General features: G+C 64.3%; 3 protein-coding genes across 3 annotated transcripts in view; 1 reads left to right on the top strand and 2 right to left on the bottom strand.

The window, feature by feature from the left end:
• Positions 1–229: 229 nt before the first annotated feature.
• On the bottom strand, positions 230–2,745 carry CHLRE_16g655430v5 (uncharacterized protein). Its single transcript, XM_043070883.1, has 2 exons — positions 2,305–2,745; positions 230–2,077 (listed from the first exon to the last, which is right to left on the bottom strand). Exons 1-2 carry the CDS (start codon positions 2,701–2,703, stop codon positions 809–811), a joined length of 1,668 nt encoding a protein of 555 aa, XP_042915525.1. The 5' UTR covers positions 2,704–2,745; the 3' UTR covers positions 230–808.
• A 2,140-nt stretch (positions 2,746–4,885) lies between these two features.
• Positions 4,886–13,781, top strand: CHLRE_16g655400v5 (uncharacterized protein). Its single transcript, XM_043070882.1, has 15 exons — positions 4,886–5,183; positions 5,266–5,350; positions 5,484–5,592; positions 5,719–5,786; positions 6,044–6,427; positions 6,645–7,865; positions 8,074–8,207; positions 8,501–8,591; positions 8,898–9,240; positions 9,376–9,539; positions 9,757–10,202; positions 10,395–11,621; positions 11,917–11,965; positions 12,219–12,307; positions 12,526–13,781. Exons 1-15 carry the CDS (start codon positions 4,972–4,974, stop codon positions 12,749–12,751), a joined length of 4,848 nt encoding a protein of 1,615 aa, XP_042915524.1. The 5' UTR covers positions 4,886–4,971; the 3' UTR covers positions 12,752–13,781.
• Positions 13,782–14,031: 250 nt separating this feature from the next.
• CHLRE_16g655350v5 (uncharacterized protein) overlaps positions 14,032–18,161 on the bottom strand; it is a 10,414-nt gene continuing 6,284 nt past the window's right edge. Inside the window, exons 2-3 of the mRNA XM_043070881.1 lie at positions 17,548–17,701; positions 14,032–17,141 (exon numbers count right to left, since the gene is read on the bottom strand). Of these exons, the coding sequence (XP_042915523.1) occupies positions 15,864–17,141; positions 17,548–17,613 (1,344 nt within the window). The 5' untranslated portion in view covers positions 17,614–17,701 and the 3' untranslated portion in view covers positions 14,032–15,863. The remainder of the gene's footprint in view (positions 17,142–17,547; positions 17,702–18,161) is intronic.

Genomic DNA, 18,161 nt, shown 5'->3' with positions numbered 1-18,161 from the left:
GGGATCTGTTACCACGGGGAAGGTCACTGGATCGATCCTGACGCTTGACGCAGGAACGTGCATTAGCGGGTTCCCGAAAACGAAAGAGTTGAAGCGGGCCGTCCACCCGAGCTAGGCCCTGAGGGCCGCACGCCCGCGGAGAACCCGACGTCGTGTTGGCCCCGAGGACGGGTCCCAATCAAGTGGGGGAGGGTGTAAGCCTATGAAACTGCCCTCGGGACATCCGGTAGCTTTTGCAGTCTTACACCTCGACCCACCTCATGGTCCCGGTTGAAGTGCACCGTACATCGATGATTACGGTGCCCACCGTGCGTTGCGTGTACGGCCCGTCGGCTTGTACCGCGCAATAATAATAGTTACTTACGACTTTGTTACCTACGCAGGAAACAAACTTCTCAGACACGAGGCGGCCTGTCACAATTCCCGTGCACTCAATAACTCGAACTTGACGGGGTTGACCAAGCGTTGTAGTACTGATGATATGAGTACTTTAATCGAGCATGCATGTATGAAACGCTGATGATGATTTGCTCAGGTGCATAATTGAATGACAGCAGTTCGCTCGTGACAAGAATGTGTCCAGCCGCGTCCCGCTGCTGTCAAGCACAAGCACAGCAGGCAACGAACCCAAAAGCAATAATCGTGCTATGCTATGGTCACCAGCATAGACCGCAAACCAGGCACCGGCAGGTCTCAAGCAACCTGTGCGCCGGCGCCGCTTCTTGGGCTGAAGCAGTCACAGCCATTGAGACCTATAGAAACCCAAACATACTTGCCAGCCGTTTGCAATGAGGCCCAGCCGACCTGCCTAATGCGCCGCTGTGCCGGACTTCTTGAACAAGCTGAGCAGACGGTGGTAATGGTGGTGATGGTGGTCCGACGCGGGCCCTTTGCCGCCGCTGCCATCTGATGCCATGGCAGCGCGAGCAGGAAAGCCGCGTACTTCTGACCTGCTGCCGCTGCCGATGCTGCTGTTCTCCCGCGCCTCCCGCGCCGGCGAGTTGTGATGGCTTCGGAACACGTCGCGCAAGCCATGCAGGCTCAGCGTCCGCAGAGCCCGCGCTGCGCCGCCACTGGCGCACGCGCCGCCGCCGTTGCCGCCACCACTGCTGCCGCTGGGGATTGTGATGTGCTCTGAGCCCTGCAGTGAGGCCGCCCGCCTGCTGGAGTGGCCGCTGCCGTCGGCGTTGCCGCCGGCAGGCACACACGTGGGACCGGCAGCGGACGTATGGGAAGCTGCGCCAGCGGCAGCAGGAATCACGGCGGATGTGGGTGCGGAGGCTGTGTACGAGGCGTCAGTTATGACCAAGTCCGACTGTAAGTTGTCGTTCCCACTGTCGGTGCCCGGCGGAGCACCCTCGCTCGCACTGTGCAGCGCGACACCGCTGCCGCAGCTGTGCAAAGCTGCCGCCGCCATCGCAGCACCGCCACCGCTCGCCGTGCACACGCCAAGGCTGCCCAGGCTGCTGCCCATGCTGAGCGCCGCCTCGCTCGTAGTGCTGCTGCTGCTGCTGCTGCTGCTGCTGCTGCTGCTGCCGTCGCTCCTGGACAGGAATCGCTCAGCCACCTTCCGCCGCAGTCCAAAGCCCCTGATACCGCCTCCTGCCGCCTCGCCGACCGCCGACGCCGATGAGACGGCCCGGCCCTCCGCACCACCAGTAGCCGGGCCGCAAGTCTCCCGCGGCCTCGAGCCCGCGCCCAGGGCAGTGCAACTCCGCGGCGCCGCCTCCGCCGCGAGCGGCGAGGCCCGGCACGAGCTGCTGATGCGCCGGGCGCCACCCAAGCTCCTACACGACGGCACCGTCACTACGGACGAGCCGCTCTCGCTAACCCTGCCCGCCGCCACGGCTGCAGCCCCCGCCGCCGCAACCGCCGGGCCCGGCCTGTCCTTGCCACTGCCGCCGCCGCCGCCGCCGCTTAAGCTGCGGCTCTGGGGTGCCGGTGCTGCGGCTCGGGCTGATGGCGGCGGTGGCGAGGCGGCGGCGGGCATACCGCCACACGCCGTCAGCAGCTCCAAGATAATGCGTAGCACGTCCTCGGGCTCCCCTAGCGCCGGGTCCACATAAAAGGCCACAGCCTGCGGGAAGTGAAAGAACCATGGAGGAGGAAGCTAGTAAGAAAATTCATCTGGCGCTCGGGTAATGGAAAAAAGCCGATGGCAACTCAACCGATAGCAAGTGGGGCAGGTGGGGTTTACACATGCCCCCGGTCAAGCTGTGGTGGGTTCCGCGGACAGGCGCCCACCCACGCGTCTGAGCCCAGATGCAACCGCCGCCCACATGCGCCCAGTGAGGCACCCATCACCTGATCCACGAGTGAGTGCAGGGCTGGATGTTGAATCCTGCTGACCGCCGCCAGGGCCTCGCGGTACACAGGCGTCGCGATAGCAGCCAGTGCCTCGCGCCGGCGGGTGCTGCTTCGGGAGCTGTCGCCGTCGCCGCTGCCGCCGCCGCCACTTCCACCTCCGCCAGCGCTGCTTGTGCGCGGGCTGGCGCCACATGTCGCCGGGTCCACCGAGTTCCAAACATAATCGTGTATCCATGCCGCTGACTGCAGTGCCTGCATCGCCAGTTGGACATCCGCGGCGCTGAGCAGCGGGACCAGGTGGCAGCCGCCACGCGGGCTGACGGCGCCGGGCTCGGCGGCGGCGGCCGCTCCGGCGGCGGCGGGGATCGGGCTGCTGCGCGAGGCGGCGGGCGCCATCGGCACATGCTGCTGGGCCTGGCGGCGCTGCTGCTGGTACTTCTGCTGGTAGCGCTGCTGATGCGGATGCGGATGCGGATGCCGTTGGTGGTGATGATGGTGGTGGTGATAGTGTCGGTGGTGGCGGTGGCTATCACCATCCCCGCCGGCGCACGGGCTACACGGGCTGTACCCAGGAATGGTCGATCCGTGCTGGTGTGGATCGTGGCCGCCATGCATGAGCCTAGATGTGCTTGCATTCTTGAGAAGCACGTGGTCAGCGGACACGGAGTTGCTTTCCGGTATCGCGGCGGTGCTACCATCACAAATAAAGTGGCGCTGGCGATGTGGCGTGTCCGGGTGGCTGGAGCTATGACCGGTGCCCAGCCGGGCCAGCAGCTTCTGCCTCCAGCTGAGGCCCTCCGCTGCCCGGGGCGCCTGAGCTTCTCCTATGTTTTCTGATTGCCTGCACCGAACATCGCTGCTGTGCACTTGGGGAAGCGGCAAAGAGCATGTGCGCCCTTGCGGGCCCGCAGATGCCGGCAAAAGCTCCTTGGCGCAGCAGGCGTCGCTGCCCTCCTCCGGATCCTCCTGAACCGCCGCTAGTCCTACAGCCGGATCCAGTTGCTCGTTCCGAGCTCGCCAGCTCTTTCCGCCCTGCGTGGCAGTACACATCAAGAGTGGCTGGACAGCTGTGGGCTTATGCGCTTATCGGCTACTAGAGGTAGAACATTCAAACGCAATTCTGATCCCGCAGTACGAGACGACCGAGCGCAATGAGTAGCAGCGCCCCCCAAGTTTCTGAATTCCGAGACCAAGCCGGGAAGCGCTTAGCCGCCTTGTTGTGGCGGCGAGCCCGATATTGTTGATGCATCACAGGTCATGCTTCTACTCAAATCAGACGAGGCCCTAAGGGATTTTGCAAGACGCGTGATGGTGGAGTCGCCACAGCGGGTCTTGTAGTTGCAGTCGGGCGTCTCAGAGACTGATACAGGTTACCGTATTCCTTGTTTGCACGCGCACCTCAAAGGCCTGCTGGGGCAAGGGCGCGAGCGTCGACTGAGCCAACAGGCTTCCCGCCGAACAGCTGCAACGTTCAAATACACGGTTTTGTCCATTGCCTAAGTCTTCATAGATAGCTACATCATGCCGAAAAGCAGTTTGAGAGCTGCGAGTGGCCAAAGGCAGGCAACAAAGCCCGCGTGTCCTAGGGTCGCAGTGGTGTTTGAAGAAGAATCATCCTCTGTGTAAGGCACCTTGGAGTATGTAAACGCACAAATGAATACGAGAGATGGTGAGCTCGGCTGGTCGAAAAACTCGAAACGACGCCCGTTGCCCAGTCCACACCGTCGGTGCTACGGGGAAGAGCCGTGGTTCTTGTTCTCGTACATCATAGCTGAGTTGCTTCTTGCCATGGTTTCATTAAGGCCGCGGAGATCAAGTGCCAGTGCTTGAAGAGCGTGCAGTGATGAGTGAGTCGCAACTGCAGACCCGAAGCCGTGCCGTTAACGCGAAATTACGCACCGGTACAAATAGCGGTCGCTTTGGGGGGTCAAGAGGCATGCCCCGTGTTGTGAGATTCTCCGTTGAACAAGTGTATGTTGTGATGTGTGCTTACAAGGTGGGGAGCACGACGTGAATGCCTGGCCATGTGGAAACCGAGGCCGGGGGGGGCCCTTACAACGTCGAATTGTTTGGAGGCATTGGTCATAGCTAGCAGGAAGTAGAAGAGGGCGAGGTCACGTGCAGCGCACACATGTTGGGTTGCGCATGTTACCGTGCCTGCCGGAGTGATGTAAGCCCCAGTCAAACGGCCCGTGGCAGGCCTGCATACGGTCCGCATAGTTGCGAAATGTCTTGGTTGCTATGCTGGCACATGTGCGAAAGCTGCAGCCGGCGTTACTGGTCGCAGCTGGTCGGAGACTCAAGGGAGCCTGCTGGCTTGCAAAGAACAATTTGGTTCGAGCCCAGCTGCCCAGGGTACCGGAACGATATGGTCTAGTGCTGGCAGGTACCCGCGGGGGTACTATAACGCTAATGCCCGTAAAAGCTTTTGGAAAGACTGGCCCAGGCGTTAGGGCGTGCCCAGGGGGGTGCCGGCACACGTACTCCCTGTGGGAGAGGGTTCGTGCCCGATGAAGTTGGTTTGCTCCGCTGGGAGATACAATATCAGTACCAAACAGTAGATACATAAAGGAACGGATATTTGAAAGTGTCAGCGGCGTGCTTCTAGCCCTAAAATGGGAAGCAATTATAGGCAATAGGTAGCAGACCTTTGCTAGGGACAAAATGAGCCTGGCCAAGCTGCTACTAGCGCGAGAGACCGAAAATGGGGCGACAGGCAGGGCCTCGCGCAAGGCAGTCGGGGCCGCACTTGAATGCTGGGCTGAGAGCGATTTCCTAAGGCACGCTACATCAGAATATGTGGATTTTCGCCCATCACCACGTTCGACAATCGCTGCGGTCTTCAGCCCTGACGGACGGCACCTCGCGTCCACACAGTGAGGGCGAAACGCAGCATGACCACTTCGGTGGGCGTCGTGAAGTCGAATCACTGTCAACGCTCTATGTTCTTTTCTGCAGTGGTGACCACACGGTCAAGGTTACCGATGTCGCGTCGGGGAGGTTGATCCACTCACTGCAAGGCCACCGCCGGACTCCCTGGGTGGTGAGTCGCCCTCGACGCGGCTCCCAGGAGGGCCTGCCCACCAGGGCTCTTCCAGTGTCTGACTACGGCAAACTATGTCGCGGTTCTACGCTCAACAAAACAACTTGCGCCTGGAACCCTGGGGCCCCTGCAGGTCCGCTTCAGCCCAACGGACCCCGATGTGATGGCCAGTGGCTCACTGGATTTCACAGCGGTCGTGTGGAGGATCAGCACGGGTCAGCCAATTGCCAAGCATGATTTTGGTGAGCATTTACAATAGTAGCATGGCGCTATGCTCATTGTCTCCTGCGCCTTGCTGCTTTTGCTGCTGTTCCCTTGCTGTTGCGCGCACTGCAACCAAGTGCCTCCTACACTACATGACCACACAGGCAAGCCCATTGCCTCCCTGGCCTTCGACCCGTCTGGTATGGTGCTAGTGGTCACGGCTGGGCACAAAGTGAGACCGTGGGCCTGCGTCGCGCTGGCCCCCGGCCAAAGGGCAGTATGCCTACGGATGCAGTCGTGGGGCTCGGTGTATCCAAGCAGTGCTCATTGTAGCGCGCAAACGGCAAGCGCGCAGCATACTGCCCTGCCCATTATCTGTTGCCAATTGGACCTAAGCCTTCACGCCACGCGCCTCGTCTCTGCAAACGCCCGCTCATTGCACCATCCTGCTCACCATCTCCCCATCGGCATGCACACACTCTCTCGCAGCTCTACTCCTGGCAGTACGCGCAAACGGCGGTGCCAGTGAAGATCCTCAAAACACGCCGCTCGCTCCGCGCGCTGCACTTTCACCCCACCGCGCCGCACATCCTGCTCACCGCCGAGGTGACCGAGCGCCGCGCGGGTCCTGGCGGCGCCGACGGCGCTGGGCCGGTGGCAGTGCCATTGCCACCCGGAGCCGTGGCAGGCCTGGCGCTGGTGCCGCGGGCGGCTTCAGCAGGCCGGGCGCCGGGCACTGCACGCGAAGGTCGGGCGGAGGGGCAGTCGATGCATCCGCAGCACGCGCAGCAGGGCGGCGGCGGCGGGTCGGGTGGCGCTGCTGGCGACGTGTCCATGGATGGGCCTGACCCGGCACCAGAGGAGGACCCACAGGTGTGTGCCGGGTGCCGTCGCTAGCCTGGCTACGTGCCGTTTGCCCGCATCTACTGTACTGAGAACGTGTGTTGGCGATAGCATAGAGCTTAGCCACTATGCTCGACCTGGATGTTGAGCTGGCTACGCGCCCACAGCGAAGCACGCGTAGAACACACACACACATACACACGCACATACACACACACATAAGCACACATCAAACACGCACGTTCAGGATGCTGTGGACGAGCTGTCTGCCTTCATCGCTGCGCACAACAGCAGCTTGGGGGCGCTGCCGCTGCGCTTCTTCCACCAGCGCCACCCGCAACCACAGCCGCAGCCGCCCGGCCGTCCGCAGCAGCAACACGCCAATGCGGGGCTCGGGGCAGGGCAGGGGCAGGGGCAGGCAGTCGTACGACACCAGGCCCAGGCATCCGGCGCGGGCGGAGCAGGCGGAGGAAGAGCGGGTAACGGAGCTGCGACCGGGGCCGGGACCGGGGCTGCGCACCCGTCGGTGTGGTCGGTTGTGGCGCCAGCAGCCCCCGTAGCGCACGAGGCAGGTGCTGCAGCGGCAGGCGACGGCAGCCATGCGCATAATGAAGGAGCAGCAGCGGCGGCTGGTGCTGGAGGTGGCGGCGGCGCCGGCGCCGGCGGCTCGGGGGCCGCACTGGGCTTGGCGGCGGCGTGGCCCATGGGCCTGCTGCGTAATCTGCTTACGGGCGTCACGGGCGTCATCTCCGGGGCCGCCAGCAGCTTGGGCGTGGGGGGTGCCGGCGGAGGTGCTGCTGCTGGTGGAGGCGGAGGCGGCAGTGATAGCGTGCAGGCGCACGTAGGGGCTGCTGGCCATGCAGCTGGAGGTGGGGGCGGCAGTGGAGGCGTGAGCATGGGTGGGCCGGGGGCTGTCGCAGGAGCTGGCGGGGCGCCGTCCGTGACCGCGGTGGGAGGGGCGGCGCCCGGGACGGGCGCTGCGGACGGAGGGGGGCCGGCGCAGGCGCGGGCCGCGGGCGGCGGCGAGGCCAATGTTGTGGCGGCAGCGGCGGCAGTTGCTGGCTCGCGACTGAGCGTGCTGTCGCCTGTGGACGTGATCCGGCACCAGAGCTTGGGTGGCGGGCTACGGCACGCCATCCCGCTCGTAGCGCCCGCCGTGCCGCCGCTGCCACCGCCGTCGCTGCCGCCGCCACTACAGCACCTTCGCGGCTCTGGCCCGCTGACGCCGGCGATGCAGCACCTGTCGCTTCAGAACGGCGGTGTGGCGGCGCAGGCGCTGCAGGCACACCACCACCAGGCCGCACCGGACGGCACACATGCGCCCCCGGATGCCTACGCGGTACACATGGCGGCGGCCGCGGCGGCGGCGGACGCCCACGTAGCTCCGTACGAGCTGACGTGGGGCTGGGACCACCGGGCGGAGCTGGGCCCGGACGAGCTGGAGCGCGCGCGGCAGCACGCGGTCGTGGTGAGTGAGAGCGGGCGGGATGGGCAGCGGCACTTTCGGCTGCCGGGAGGGGCAGGTGGGAAAGGTGACAAGAGGTCATTGAAACAATGCCCAGCATCGCTTCAAAGGGGTCGTGTCAGGGGACTCAGTGCTCATACGCGGTGGAGCACGTGTGCATCATGACCCTGGCCCCTTCTGCCCCCCGCCCCGTGTGCTGCTGCCGGTGCAGTCTACGCCCGACCTGCCTCCCGCCGCCAACCACGACACGCCCTGCATCGTGACGGTGCGGCTGTGGGAGTTCCGCGACCCGAGCCGCGAGCTGCGCCGGGAGCTGCTGGTGCTGCCTCGCGTAGTGCTGTGCAGGTGGGGGACAGGCCGGGGTTGGGGCGGCGCATGTGGGGTCGGCAGCAGGGTGGGCGTGCCGACGAGGCGTGGGGCTGGGCCGCAGGCTGGCGCGTGGGCACAGGGTAGAGAGGCTGAGGGACAGGAAGCAGGGTGCGCCGGGTGTATGGGAGGTTGCCAAGGGCTTGGCTCGGGTGGACTACAAGTCGTGCTGCAGCGTCATCTGAAGCCGCCGTCTGTCTCTGCCTGAACCCAACATCAATGTCACATCCGATCCTATCAACCATATTCCCCAACGCGGCCTGGCCTGGCAGCGAGATGGGTGTGCACATCAGTCCTTGCGGCCGCTACATGGTGTGCTGCGTGGTGCGCGACAGCCCCAGTGAGGCCTGCAGCCAGTGGCAGGTGAGAGGGCCGGCGGCGTGGGGTAGTCGCAACCCGGGGGCGTGAAGGCAGCGGGTGGGCCGGTCGTGCAACGCACACGGGTGTGTGGAGTGCTGGCGACCCGGGCTGCAGCGGTTGCTGCGCGGCAGCGGAAGGACAGGGGTAGCCGGGAGGTGCGGACGGGACTGCAGCTCGCCACACGCTTCTGGGTGCCCGTCAATTGGGGTCCAGCAATCACTTACATCTCAGTACGTAGGCTCCCTGGGGGCTGTACCTTGTAATTGCACCGACCCGGCTTGCCTTGCCGCCGTTGCCCTTCGGCGCCAGGCGGATCAGCAGGCGGCGCGGCACGCGGCAGTGGACAGGGCCGCCGCCGCCACGCGCACGCACGCGGCGCGCACGGAGCCGTCCTCGCCCGACGGCGCCGCTGTAGCCACGGCCGTCGCGCCCATGCAGTGTGATACGGAGGACGGCGGAGACGAGGCCGGGGACTTGCGGGCGGCCGACGGGCATCATGCGGTGGTGGTGGGGGGCCAAGCCGCTGCTGCTGCGCCGGCGGCGACTGGAGATGGAGACGGAGGTGGAGGTGGAAGCGGCGGCGGTGCTGGTATCTGCGGTGTGGAGGCTGCACGTGTGGACTCGTGTCGCAGCGTTGACATGGCGGATGCAGGTGAGGCGGGGGAGCACGGCTGGCGGGTTGGGGAGCTTCTGACGGTGGGCTGCTGGGCTGCAGGCAGAAGCGCCGAAGTGCAATACCGGTGTCAATGCAACATGTGTTGTTTGCTGCGTCCCGGGCATGCAACAGGGCCTGCAGGGCACGAGCCCAGCGGTAGCGTGCAGGCAATGGCTGGCGGCTGCGCCGCTGGGCCACACGGCGAGCCGTCCGTCGCATGGCACGGCGGTGGCGGTAGCGGCGGCGGCGGGGCAGGGATGGAGGACGCCCAAATGCATGACGACACGGCAACGCAGGTGCGGAAAGGAGGCGGGGCGGGGCGGGCCGGGCCGCACCTGGCGGCCCCGGAATTGCGCATGTGCGTCCCAAGGTGCAACCATCGGGGCGGAATCGGGGTCAGCGGCATACGTCCGTGCTGTGTGCTGTCCTGGCTGTGGAACCCAGGCTGTCAATCTGTCAAACCGTACACCGTGGCAGCACGCTCGCTGCACGTTCGCGCGTTCGCTTCCGCAGGCCTGTTGTCAGGAGCGGGAAGCCGCCGCGCAGCCGGGCGCCTCCTCCGCCGGTCCTCAGGGCGCAGTCGGCTGCGGTGCTGGTGCGGGCCTCGGTGTCGCCGCGGAGAGCGGCTTGGCAAAGCTTGGCAAGCAGCCCAGTGGCCGCCGCAGGCGGGCCCGCGGCCGTGGTGCCGGGTCTGGCGCCGGCGCCGGCGCCGGTGCCGGTGCCGGCTCCAGCGCGGGTGCGGGGCCGGCCGGGCCTTGTGGTGTGCATCAGCTCCTGGTGGCGCAGGAGGAGGAGGGGCACCCGGTTGAGGAGGGGGTCGGTGTGGGGGCATGTGAGGCGGACGGCGGCAGGCTCGGCGTCGCGGCAGACGGGGAGTTGGAGGCGGGGGCCGGGGAGGCCAGTGCGGCGGGGCCGCAGCACACGGTGGAGCGGGCGGCTGCGAGGACGGCGGCATCCAGGTGAGTGAGGCGCCTCGACAGGGCGGGGGGAAGGCGGGGGGAAGGTGCGGGCGTGTGTCAGTGCCGCCGCAGTATGGGTTGTGGCAGGCCACCGCTGACTGTACCTTGTTTGCGTGAGCGGGCAACAGTGGTACTTGGCGACGCTACCACACGGTAACCCTGTGCTCTGCCCACGCCCTCTCCATTCACCAGGCCGGGCGGGGACGTGGGCGTTGGCGTTGGCGCTGGGGAGTACGACTCAGCCGGGGCCGCCGCGTGTAGGCGCATGAGCGCAGCGGCGGCGGCCTCGGTCTCCATGTCAGGCCCCAATCCTGGTTCGGGCCAGGCAGCGGCGGCAGCGGCGGCACAGCAGGCCCCGGACCACCACCCCCGGCGTCACAGCCACACCCATCACCACGGTCACCCTCACCAACAGGGGCAGGGGCAGGGCGAAACGGGCTCGGCCGCTGGGGCTGCGGCACAGGGAGGGGCCGCCCCCGCTGGCCCTTCCCGGCCGCCGCTGCCTCCAGCAGCCGCTCCCGCTGCTGCCGGCGCCCCTGGCAGCCACCAGCCTCAACAGCTTCATTCCCAGCAGCCCGAACCCCTGGCCGCGCCCCAGCCCCAGCCGCCACAACAGCCCCAGTCTCCCGGGGAAGGTGCCACGCCGCATATGTTTGCCTCCATAAAAGAAAAGCTGGCGCAGCAGCGGAGCCTGGACGAGGCCGCGGGGGCGCGCTCCGTGGCCGTCGCGGAATGGGCCCCAGCGGCGCCGGGTGCAGGGGCAGGGGCAGGGGCGGGTGCCGCGCGCGGTGCTCACCAGGCGGCGGCGCCGCTGACTGAGGAGCTGAGCCCGGTGGTGTGCGAGCGGGCTGCAGCTGACAGCGGCGCAGCTGCCGCCACCATGCCGCCACACTGGGCCGTTCCCGGGCGGGAAGCCGGCACGCCGATGGGTGCGGCTGCGGCTGCCGGGCACGCTGGCGGGGACGCAGTGACCACTGCGGCGCGGCCCCAGGCGCAACCGGCGGCAACCGCCGCCGCCCAGAAAGCGTCCGGGCATGCCAGCGGTCCCTTCTACGAGCTGTGCATCTTCTACACAGGCGCCTCGCCTATGGCCCCCTCCAACGCCGCGCCGGCCATGCCCACGCCCACGCCCTCCACATCCGCGGCGAGCGTTGCCTTCCCCGCCGCTGGCAGCGGCGCCGCCGCCAGCAGCCGCGCCGCGGCGGCGGCGGCCACGGGCGCCGCCGCCGTGGGGCCCCACTTCGGCGCGCTGCTGCACGCGCGGCCGGTGCTGGCGGCGCACTGCATGACGTCGCTGCAGTTCAGCCCCACGGGCCGGCACGTGCTCGTGTCGTACGGCCGCCGCCACATCAGCCTGTGCAGCTTGGTGGCGTGTGCGGAGCAGCTGGCGGCGGTGCACAGCGTGGTGGAGGTGTACAGGTGCGTGGGTGTGTGGGTGGGTGCGTGCGTGCGTGTGTATGTGTGTGTGTGTGTGTGTGTGTGTGTGTGTGTGTGTGTGTGTGTGTGTGTGTGTGTGTGTGTGTGTGTGTGTGTGCGTGCGTGTGTATGTTGTGATGGGAAATGGAACGTGCGTTTGCGTGGCTGCGTCGCCTTAGGCCCCATCTCCCATCACACACAGTTGCAGGCACACTTTGCATACGCTGCACGGCACGTGGGCGTTGCCTTGTTTCACGGCACCTACCTTCTGCCGCACTGCTTCTCACTCGCCCTGCAGTGTACCGGACATGGTGCTGCGGCGTGTGCTGCTCAGTACCGAGGACGAGGTGAGCGGCGCGCCAAAGCGAACCCATCGCACCCGTGCTTTGGCCGCCTTGTTGCAGGGGTGCTGTGCTGTTTTAGTGAAAGCTGTGCATCGCATGGGTGCCTCCTCATTAGACTCTCTCTCCTTGCAATATCGCATTGCATGAGTGGTTGTGCAGCCCATCAGCTGGCTAGCCTCAAACTCAAACAGCCAGTTGTCAGTCCAGGTGCAAAGTGCAACCACCATACGCGCTGGCGCTTGCTCCGCGGGTGCAGGTGAACGTGGCGGTATTCAACGCCTTCCCCGGCGGGGGCATGGCGTACGGCACAAAGGAGGGGCGGCTGAGGCTGCTGCGATACGACAGGTGTGATGGTGTGTGAAGCGTGGAGCTCGTGTTGTTGGTGGTCTTCTTCGCAAGTGTGAAAGGGTACATACACGTACACATATGTGCGGGGCACCAGCAACATGCTTGTTTCTTTAACGGCAGCCTGTCGCCCGCCCGGTTGTCCGGCCTGCTCCCAAGTCTCAACTCCTCGTGTCCTTCCGCCGCCCTCCATTGCCTTGTTACCGGTGCTTCTGCAGGCGGCCACCACTGCGCAGTGTCATTCCATTCATGCCGCTGCCGGGCTCCGACTCCGCTGACGGCGGCGCCCCGAGAGGCGCGGACGGCGCAGCCACGGGCCTCGCGGAGGACGAAGACGAGCTGGATCTGGGTTTGGATCAGGCGTTATGGAACGGGGCGGTTCCGCTGGCAGGAACCGGTGACCCACATGATGGACATCCCTCTTTCTTCACCCGCTTCCCCTGAACGACCACTTTCTCTGTGTAAGAGATAGGGAGCGCAGGCGGCAGGCAGCAGGGCGGTGGCGGCGGGCGTGGGGCCCAACGGTGGCACGGCACAGGCGCAGCCATTGCAGGGCAAATGTCTAGCAGGGGCAGAAGGGGATCTTAGATAGCCTCGCGCGCTTGTCTGTGGTGATAAGACCCGGGACATGCGCTCGGTGTGATTGCGGAGTACTTGAGCGTAAGCCTAGAGGCTACAGTAGCGTGGCGTGCCGTTTTTGCTTGCTCAAACCAGAAGGCCATGCATTTACAGCTGTAGGTAGGCAGAATAGGAGGGCAAGTAGGAGGTCCTTTGCGCTGCGGTGTGGGCAAAGACGACGCCGTGCTTGGACATTTGGCAGGACCGTGCCAGGGCGGTGTGAAATTGCTTGTGGGGCAGACCGCCAGGAGGTTGCAGGTGATGGCGTGACCTGTTTTTGGCGCAGTGTGGAGTGACAGGTAGCGTATAGTAGTTATGGACTTGACATACAGCGCAGAACTGATGCCCTCATGGTGTTTCTTTGTGATGCCATTTCTACATGTCCATTGCGTGGATGTGCCTTCATGTGTCCCTGTAGGCGTGAGAGTGTACGGGTTATGGCATTCATTGTCGCCAGCAACGGACGACACACAACAAGCATGTAACTTCAATGTTGGTGGGCCCAGTCGACGGACGGCATTCAGTTTTGCTCAACGGCAAGGGGGCGAAGCACCGTGCGCAATCAGCGCACACGCATGCTCCAGAAGCCCTAGAGATGCTCTTCTTTTTGCCGTCTTTTTCCCTAGATAAGCTCAGGTGCTCGTTGCTAATGAGTGGTCGTAAGAGCTGTTTGCGAGATGTCTGCGTCTGTTAAATGTGCAAAATGAGCACGGCGCGATGCTTTTATCCGGTGGTGGGGACAGGGGTCGGCGCCCATGCAGGCGACACGCGCCCAATCCCGAGCCTCCCTCCTCGCCTTCACCTTGTTCCTGGACCTGCGCCATCCGTGTCCCGCTGTTTCATTTCCTCGTTTCATACCAGTCCCTCTGCCCTGTGTAGGCCGGTAACCCCTGATCCCGCCGCCGCCAGGGATGCAGCCGTGCAGGATGAGATTGACGGCTGTGGAAATTGGCGTAGGTTGGCGGTGATCCAGCGGGTGCCGATGTGCAATACCGGGTACGCGGCGGCAAACGTTAGGATCTAGCAAGTTTGCTGCTAAACCTGTTGTTGTAGAGGCCCCAAAGCGTAGGTGAGGTAGGCGCACGGCGGTGACACGGCATGCGGCCAGTGCATTACAGTTACAGCCCGCCCAAGCGAGTTTGGTGCCTTGCCATGCTGGGAGGCCACGTACACAATCACCGCCATCGATGATTGCCGTGGTTAGCTAGTAGGTCGGCCCTATGCTCAAGGAGTCTTTGCAAGCGCTTAGCTAAGTCCCGGGGGAGGGGGTGAGAGGCAAAACGCATGCACACTACCATGAGCCTTACATGCCCATGCATGCATTCCGCCTTTAGCGACCTGTGCAGCACCACAGCTAGCAGTAATGGAGTCTACTAGCTTCGGCAGGGACGGGTCCCATCAGTTCCCAACGTGGACCAACCATGCATCCAGCCGCCCACACGTGCTCGCCGTTCGTCACATACCGTATACGCACATGCACCCCAATCTCCACAGAGCGTGTGTGCGAAATCCACACGCCATATACACACGTCACAGCCGTCCGTCCGTGCAAGGCAAGCACCACCGCGCACGGTCTCACGCTTCACTAGCCCCAACGAGCCGCCAACCACAAATCGAGTCACGCCCACATCAGCATCAAACGTGCACATCGGCCTATCGAATGTCGGATGATGATGGGTAACAAATAGGTCTGCCAATCTAGGCAAAGATGGAAAGAATCAATGGACCAGTGGATCAAGGATCCGGCCTCCTCAAGGGTCGTCGCGCACTCTCTCAAGAGCAAAGGGCTCTAGTATGTAAGAATCACTGCGAGTCTCAAATCAAGCACGCATCCCGCTTCCTGGCATCTGGAATGCCGGAAGGGTCGGAGGCACTTGCACCCACAGGACACACGTCGTGCCACAGACAGCCTCTCGCAGGCTCAGCCCAAAAACCGCACATACGACCGCGAAAAAAATCAGCAAACACACACCGCACACTGGAACACAGTGTCCGCTCCTGCAGCGGGCCTTACACTTATTTTGTGTGTCACCACGTTATGCGCACACATCAATCTGCGGGCTCCTTCTCCACAATCATTCTGTGACTCCCGCGCGTTAGGTCTGTTCTGGCGTAACCTGGACTCCCTCTCCTCCATCCCATTACTAACCTGTAGCCCCCTAGGCAGCCCTGCGTCCATCGGCACAGCGCTACTCGCCACCTGCCACCCTCTCGCTCAGCAAGTAAACGCACGCGCGGCAGCAAAACACAAGCAGTCGTTAAAATGGCCAAAGGGGACTGCTGGTTCCCCGGTCCCATACAGTCACACATACGTATACATCTTAAAAAACATCAGCAGGGTTGACTTGGCGATGTCTCAATGAATACCGCACTGAGTGCTTGCTTGCGCAATCCATCCAGCATCAAGTACGGCATTTGTCACTCCCACTCGCTCACATACGGTATAACAGCAGTACAGCATTGCCAGACTCCCGCGAATCAGTCCTGTCCCCTGCGGTAAACGTCGATTGGCACGCCCTGCTGTCGTGCTGATACTGAGAAATGTGCGGCGGCACCATGTGCTGGTTCACTTGCTAGTATCATTCGTCAGTAGCTAGTAGCGGCGATCAGCCTAGCTGTCTACACTTGCACGCATTCGCTGCAGGTGCGTGTGCCTCACATGTCGTAATACCCAGTGCTGCACGGCTTTGCCGCCTGCTTCTTTCGCATTCAACGCGCTCCTCATGCCCTGCTGGCTCACTTCGATACTGTACCATCCGCACACGTACATACGTGTGAGGAGCCCCTCTTGCGCCCGGCTGGCGGCGCCACAGCTGCGGCGGCTGCGGCTGCTACTGCTGCATCTTCAAATGACGAAAGCAACAAAGCCTCTGGCTGCTCGGCTCATGCAGCTGACGACATAACACGGAAGCCCAACGGAACGAAGCAGCCCTTGCTACTACCAGGCCGCCACCGCTGCCGGTGGCGGGAAGCAGCCGCACGCGCGCTCCAACGCGGCAAACTCCTCCAGCTCCCGCTCCTGCTCGGCCCACGCCGCCGCCGCCAGCTCGATCGCCAGACGCAGGCGCGAGGGCCTCACAGCTGACTGCCACTCATCACCCTGCTGCACCGCCGCGGTCGGCGGCACGACACAGCTGCCCATGCTGCTGCCGGCGGCGGTGCAGGCCTCCTTGTCAACGCTCTGCTCCTCCGCTGCCGCCTCCACCGACTCCATCTGCTGCGGCGCCTCACTGCCTGCGGCCGCCGCAACCGAGAGCAGGCTGCAACTGCTGGCGCTGCGGCTGGTGCGGGCGCTGTCCGGCACGGCGCAGCAGCACGAGCTAAGCGGCGAGTCAGGCGCGTCCTCCCGCTCAGTGACGACGGCCTCCTCCTGCTCCTCCTCGGCCGCCGCCAGCACGCACTCCCCCTCGGCCTCTGCTTCCGCCATCGCCGCCATCTCCTCTGCCATCCAGGGCGACAGCGAGGCGAGGTAGGCGCCGAAATCGCCGTCCTCCTCCTCCTCAACTTCATCCGCCCAGCGGCGGCCGCTGGGGTTGCCGCTGGTGCCGCTGGCAGCTGCCGCCGCCGCCGCCGCCTGCTCCGCCAGGCCCTCCTTCATCCAGTCGGCGAGCGACCCAAGGTCGAGCTCCTCCTCCGCCTCCTCATGAGCCTCAACCTCGTCCGCCCAGCTACTGCTCGCGCCACCGCTGCTGCTAATGCTGGTGCGAGGGGCAATACTGCTGCTGCTGCTGCTGCCGCCAGACTCTGACGCTGCCGCGGGCGCGGCCGCCGCGGCTTCCGCCTGCTGCTGCTCGGCCGCGGCCAGCTCCGCCAGTCCCTGCTTCACCCAGGGCGTCTGCTCAAAGAGGTCGCTCAGGTCGAGTCCGTCAGCCTCGTCCTCATCCTCATCGCCCCATCGCGGCGACGTCGAGATGTGGGCGACGGTGGAGGTAGAGATGGAACTTGCAGCGGCGGCGGGGTTGGTCGGGGCCGCGAGCTTCGGTGCCTTGGGCAGGCCGGGCGGCTTCTGCGGGTGCCAGTGGTTGTCATAGGCATGGCAAAGCTGGCAGGGGGCGCTCCTGCAGCCAGCAGATAAGCTGGCATAGCACCAGCGCATGCAGGACTTGTGGGGGAAGCAGCAGGCGCTGGGGGCGGGCTCCTGCTGCTCCTGCTGGTGGGCGTTGGCGTAGGGCTCGCTCTCATCAGAGCCGTTGCGGGGCGTGTGGCGCCAGGCGTCCTGTGCGAGCGAGATCGGGGGGAAAGGATAGATGGGGGCGGACAAGCCGTGAGTGCACGGGACGAGGACAAGGCTCGGGGCGCAGAGAGCGGGAGGGGGTCGAGGAGGTGCGGGCTGGAGGTCGGGGGCTCAGGCAAGAAAGTCGGGCACACCGGAAAGGCACGCGCTTTCGGTCAAAGCTGTTGACCGACCGCATTTTACGAGACAATACATGCAGCAATAGTATGCAGCTAGTGTGGCCGCAGCAGAGCAAGGAGGGCCGAGGAAGCCGAGCGCACTACTGGCCCGAAACTTGCAACGCTATCTAGCCCGCATCAGAAGCCTAATGTTTTGCATGTGGTATCTGATACCTATTGCAGCTGCTCAAGACTCAAAATGACCCTGCCCGAACGAGAATGGTGCTCACCTGCAACGGTCGGCTCGGCTCAAAGTCAAGCCCCGGTGCACTTGCGCTTGACCGTGATGTGGCCATAGTAGCTCTTGACCTCACCAAGCACTCTCGGCGTGCAGAACTCGATCGTGCTGCTAGCGCAAATCTTTCGCTTGATGGAGTCTCCCCGCTGTGCCCGGGACGGATTCGCGCTAGAAGCTCCTAATACATGACAGTGGTGATACTTGCTGCAGCTTTCAGGCGCATGCGGTGAAAATCGAGAGTGGTCGCGAAGAGACCTGAAAATGCTCTTTTCTTTGCAGTCGATAAATCGTTGCTAAGTCAGAGCTGTTTGCGAGATGTCTTTGCGTCTGTTGAATGTGCAAAATGAGCACAGCGCGATGGCTTTTATCCGGCAGGGGCTCGGCGCGCATGCAGGCGACACGCGCCCAATCCCGAGCCTCCCTCCTCGCCTTAACCTTGTTCCTGGACCATGCGCCATCCGTGTCCCGCTGTTCAATTCCCCCGTTTCATACCAGTCCCTCTCCCCTGTGTAGGCCGGTAATCCCTGATCCCGCCGCCGAGCAGGCCGAGATTGACGGCTGTGGAAGTTGGCGTAGGTTGGCGGTGATCCAGCGGGGTGGGTGCCG

The sequence above is a fragment of the Chlamydomonas reinhardtii genome, chromosome 16 (assembly GCF_000002595.2).
Source record: "Chlamydomonas reinhardtii strain CC-503 cw92 mt+ chromosome 16, whole genome shotgun sequence".
Taxonomy (NCBI): Eukaryota; Viridiplantae; Chlorophyta; class Chlorophyceae; order Chlamydomonadales; family Chlamydomonadaceae; genus Chlamydomonas; species Chlamydomonas reinhardtii.
The sequence above is the reverse complement of the archived record's forward strand: the minus strand, read 5'-3'. Positions and strand labels throughout refer to the sequence as shown.